The sequence below is a fragment of the Malus domestica genome, chromosome 13, assembly GCF_042453785.1.
Source record: "Malus domestica chromosome 13, GDT2T_hap1".
Taxonomy (NCBI): domain Eukaryota; kingdom Viridiplantae; phylum Streptophyta; class Magnoliopsida; order Rosales; family Rosaceae; genus Malus; species Malus domestica.
In genome coordinates, this window is record NC_091673.1 from 31,731,192 (window position 1) to 31,735,964 (window position 4,773).

General features: G+C 45.3%; 1 protein-coding gene across 1 annotated transcript; it reads left to right on the plus strand.

Annotated features, from left to right (window-relative positions):
* Positions 1-2,911: 2,911 nt before the first annotated feature.
* LOC139190937 (uncharacterized) lies at positions 2,912-3,533 on the plus strand. Its single transcript, XM_070811428.1, has 2 exons — positions 2,912-3,325; positions 3,411-3,533. Exons 1-2 carry the CDS (start codon positions 2,912-2,914, stop codon positions 3,531-3,533), a joined length of 537 nt encoding a protein of 178 aa, XP_070667529.1.
* The last annotated feature ends 1,240 nt before the right edge of the window (positions 3,534-4,773 follow it).

Genomic DNA, 4,773 nt, shown 5'->3' on the forward strand with positions numbered 1-4,773 from the left:
CAATCGGCATCAACGTGGATGAACTATCCCTAAGCCGTCTACTAATCCAAGGTTTTAACCAAGGAGGACAAAGAGCGATGGGCATGATCCGAGTAGAGATGACCATTGGTGAACTCAAGTCAAGCACAATATTCCACGTGATTGATGCAAGAACTTCCTACAATTTGCTCTTAGGAAGGCCTTGGATCCATGCGAATGGAGTAGTACCGTCCACCCTTCACCAATGCTTAAAATTTTACCGAGAAAGAGTAAAGGTGATCTATGGTGACACCAAGCCATTCACCGAAGCCGAATCACATTTCGCAGATGCCAAGTTCTACATGGATGAAGACATGGTGCCCGAAACTCTTCCAAAAGAGATCAAATCCATGGCCAAAGCAACACCTAAAAAACAGGAATGGCAAGCCGTGCCCAAGAAGCAAGAAGAAGAAGCTATGCCATCTTCAAGCAAAAACGACGATGAGCTTGCTAAACCTGCAACAACCAGAGGGAATAGGACGCCCTCAAATGAACCAAACATACCTGTTTTCCGATACATCCCAACGTCGAGAAGAAAGAATGGTCAATCCCCGTTTGAAACTGCAGCAAGCAAAGCCGATGCACAGCGGCACACGGATAATGTAAAGTTGCTCAAAACAAATGCAGTTTTGCCTCTGACACAGCTAAGCGACATTAAGGTTGCAAAGCCATCACAAGGCTTCATAAAAGGCCTGCCAAAGGGAGTAGAACCTAGCTTTCTCCCAACCAAGAGGACCGAAGAAGGTTTTGATCCAAACGCCTACAAACTCATGTCGAAAGCTGGGTATAACTTCACCTCCTCTGCAAATTTGGGAAAGAAGGATTTGAACACCATAAAAAACAACGAACGTGATCTTACTAAAACTCAGAAGAAGTTGGAGGAGCATGGTTACGGGGTCAACAACAACAAAGCTGGACTTGGCTTTACACCAAATGCACCGGTGAAGATCTCCAGCAAGGCAAAAAATGCTAGCGCTCAACACATCAGCGTGAGCATTATACAAGATAAAGAGGAGCCTCGAACTGCCCCTCAGACGTCAGTATTCGATAGAATGAATCGTTCAAGGACCAGAGTTTCGGCACCTAAACTCATTGGGGGTCAAAACAGAACTTCCGTCTTCAAAAGGCTTAACACGTCAGTATCTCGAAGCTCTGTTTTCAAAAGGTTATCGAAACCTACGAAGCAAAGCAATACGACTAGCTTTCCTCCACGACAGTCAGTTATGGAAAGACTTGGAGAAGCCAAAGAGCCTTCCAAAAGGAGAAAGACAACACCAGAAGTAGAAAAGATCGATCGTCTGGCAGAAAAGGATGACGTTCGAAGTTCCATTCCTTCAAGAATGAAGCGCCAAGCAATTTTGGAGGTTAACACAGTTGGATCACTGAAAGTGAAAAGGCGCACCATCATCCACACTGGACAATCTTCATGCCAACAAGCTCGAGAGGTCAACACCAAAGAAGAGGCCCAAGACGTCTTCCACATCACAATCCAAGAAGGTGAAGAAGATGAAATCCTCGAGGAAGATGTCGTTGCAGCACCGTCACAACTCGAAGATAGGTGTTTGCGTAGACTTCCGAGACCTCAATGATGCTTGCCCAAATGATGACTTCCCCTTGCCAATCATTGAAATCATGGTGGACGCGACCACTGGCCATGAGGCACTATCATTCATGGACGGCTCTTCTGGATACAATCAAATTCGTATGGCTCTTGAAGATGAGGAACTAACAGCCTTCCGCACTCAAAAAAGGTATCTACTGCTACAAGGTGATGCCCTTTGGCCTGAAGAATGCTGGAGCTACATATCAACGCGCAATGCAGAAGATCTTCAATGACATGCTACACAAGAATGTAGAATGCTATGTAGACGATGTGGTGGTCAAGACAAAGAAAAGACCAGATCACTTGAAGGATTTGCGAGTAGTGTTCGAAAGGTTGCGAAAATACAACCTCAAGATGAACCCGTTAAAATGTGCATTTGACGTCACATCTGGAAAGTTCATCGGCTTCATTGTCAAGCATCGTGGCATTGAATTGGACCAATCAAATATCAAGGCCATTCAAAGCATGCCCGAGCCAAGAAACCTGCACGAGTTGAAAAGTCTACAAGGATGGCTAGCCTTCATCAGATGCTTCAGCTCCAACCTTGCAGGGTGTTGTCAACCGTTCAGTCGACTCATGAAGAAAGATGTTCCATTCGTATGGGACAAAGCATGCAACAATGCTTTTGAAAGCATAAAGAAGTATTTATCAAGTCCACCTGTCCTGGGGGCACCTGTACCAGGGAAACCGCTCATATTGTATATCGCTGCTCAGGAAAGTTCAGTTGGAGCACTCTTGGCACAGGAAAACGAATCCCAAAAAGAATGAGCGCTCTACTACCTCAGTCGAACGCTCACCGGCGCTGAGTTGAACTACTCCCCAATAGAAAAAATGTGCCTTGCCTTGATGTTTGCCATCCAGAAACTCAGACATTACATGCATGCTTACACCATCCACTTGGTTGCTAAAGCTGACCTGGTCAAATATGTCATGTCCAAGCCAGTTTTGACATGACGACTAGCTAAATGGGCATTGCTTCTCAATCAATACAAGATCATCTACGTCTCAGCTAAAGCCGTCAAGGGACAAGCGCTAGCAGACTTCCTTGCCGACCATCCAATCCCAGCTGATTGGAAAATCTCAAACGACTTGCCTGACGAAGAGGTGTTCTACATCGACATATTCCCGACATGGACGATGTTCTTCGACGGATCTGCACGAGCAAACGGAGCGGGGGCAGGAGTAGTATTCATGTCGCCACAAAGGCAAATACTACCTTATTCATTCCAACTAAGCGAATTATGCTCCAACAACGTCGCTGAGTACCAAGCACTGATCATCGGGCTCCAAATGGCAATCAACATGGAAATCATAGCCCTTGATATATATGGCGACTCCAAGCTCATAATCAATCAACTCTTGACTGAATATGAGGTTAGGAAAGATGATCTCGTCCCATACTTCCAGCTGGCAACGCAATTGCTACAAAGATTTGAGGCCGTAACACTAGAACACGTGCCAAGAAAAGAGAATCAAATGGCAGACGCTCTCGCCAACCTAGCCTCGAGCATAACATTAAGAGAAGACGAAGCCACAAACGTGCCAGTCTGCCAAAGATGGGTAATCCCGCCTGTCACTGAAATGGTACTAAGTGATACAAATATTATTTCCATACTTCCGGTCAACATTGAAGAATGGAGACAGCCGCTGATCAACTACTTGGAGCATGGAATACTCCCAGATGATCCAAAACACCGCTCTGAAGTACGTCGACGAGCGCATCACTTCCTCTATTACAAAGGGACACTCTACCGGCGATCTTTTGAATGAGTACTTCTGAGATGCTTAGGCGAGGAAGAAGCCAATCAAGCCATGGAAGAAGCACACTCAGGAATATGTGGAGCGCATCAGTCTGGACCGAAGCTTCATTTCCAGCTCAAAAGAATGGGTTACTACTAGCCAAGCATGGTAAAGGACTGCTTAGAACACGCCAAAAGGTGCCAAGCCTGCCAATTTCATGCCAACTTCATACATCAATCGCCTGAACCATTACACCCTACAGCTACTTCATGGCCATTCGATGCGTGGGGATTAGACGTAGTAGGACCAATTGCGCCAAAGTCATCTGCAGGAGAAGCTTACATCCTGGCTGCAACAGATTACTTCTCCAAGTGGGCTGAAGCCATACCCCTGAAGGAAGTCAAGAAGGAAACTGTCATCCGTTTCATCAAGGAACATATCATCCACCAATATGGTGTGCCTCGCTACATTGTCACTGACAACGGAAAATAGTTCTCCAACCGACTCATGGACGAGCTCTGCGAGAAATACAAGTTCAAGCAGCACAAATCCTCCATGTATCATGCTCCGGCTAACGGTCTTGCAGAAGCATTTAACAAGACATTGTGCAACCTCCTGAAGAAGGTAATCGGCAGAACAAAGAAAGACTGGCATGAAAGAATAGGCGAAACACTTTGGGCATACAAGACGACATATAGAACGCCTACCCAAGCTACACCTTATTCTCTCATATATGGCGTGGAAGCTGTTCTACCGCTCGAAAGTCAAATCCCCTCGCTAAGGATGGCTATACAAGAAGGCGTGACTGATGAAGAGAATGCAAAGTTACGCCTTCAAGAGCTGGAAGCGTTGGATGAGAAAAGACTCGAAGCCCAGCAACACTTGGAATGTTATCAAGCACGACTCTCCAAGGCCTTCAACAAGAAAGTTTTGCCTCGTTCTTTTCAAATGGGAGATCTCGTCCTTTCATTACGTATGCCTATCATCACAACTCACAAGACAAAGAGCAAGTTCACATCAAAATGGGATGGACCATACGTAATACAAAAAGTCTACACCAATGGCGCCTACTTAATCATGGCGGAAGGCGGCTTGAAGATCGGCCCTATCAATGGCAAATTCTTGAAGCGCTACTACCCCTGAAAGGCGACAACCCATGCTCTTTGTTCGCACGAGCCTAAACTGCATGAACCAAAGCTCCTGGCCCGCAAGAGCATAAACTGTGTACGATAAAATCATCATCAAAATCACTGTTAAATTCATCACTCATTTGAACTACGTTATGACTTGATCCCTCCTCAACAGAGGGTACGTAGGCAACTTGAAGCATCAAAAATTCAAGTACAGTCACACCATCTAAAAAAAATATATATATATATAACACTTTGAAGATTGAAGAGCAAATTCAAGAA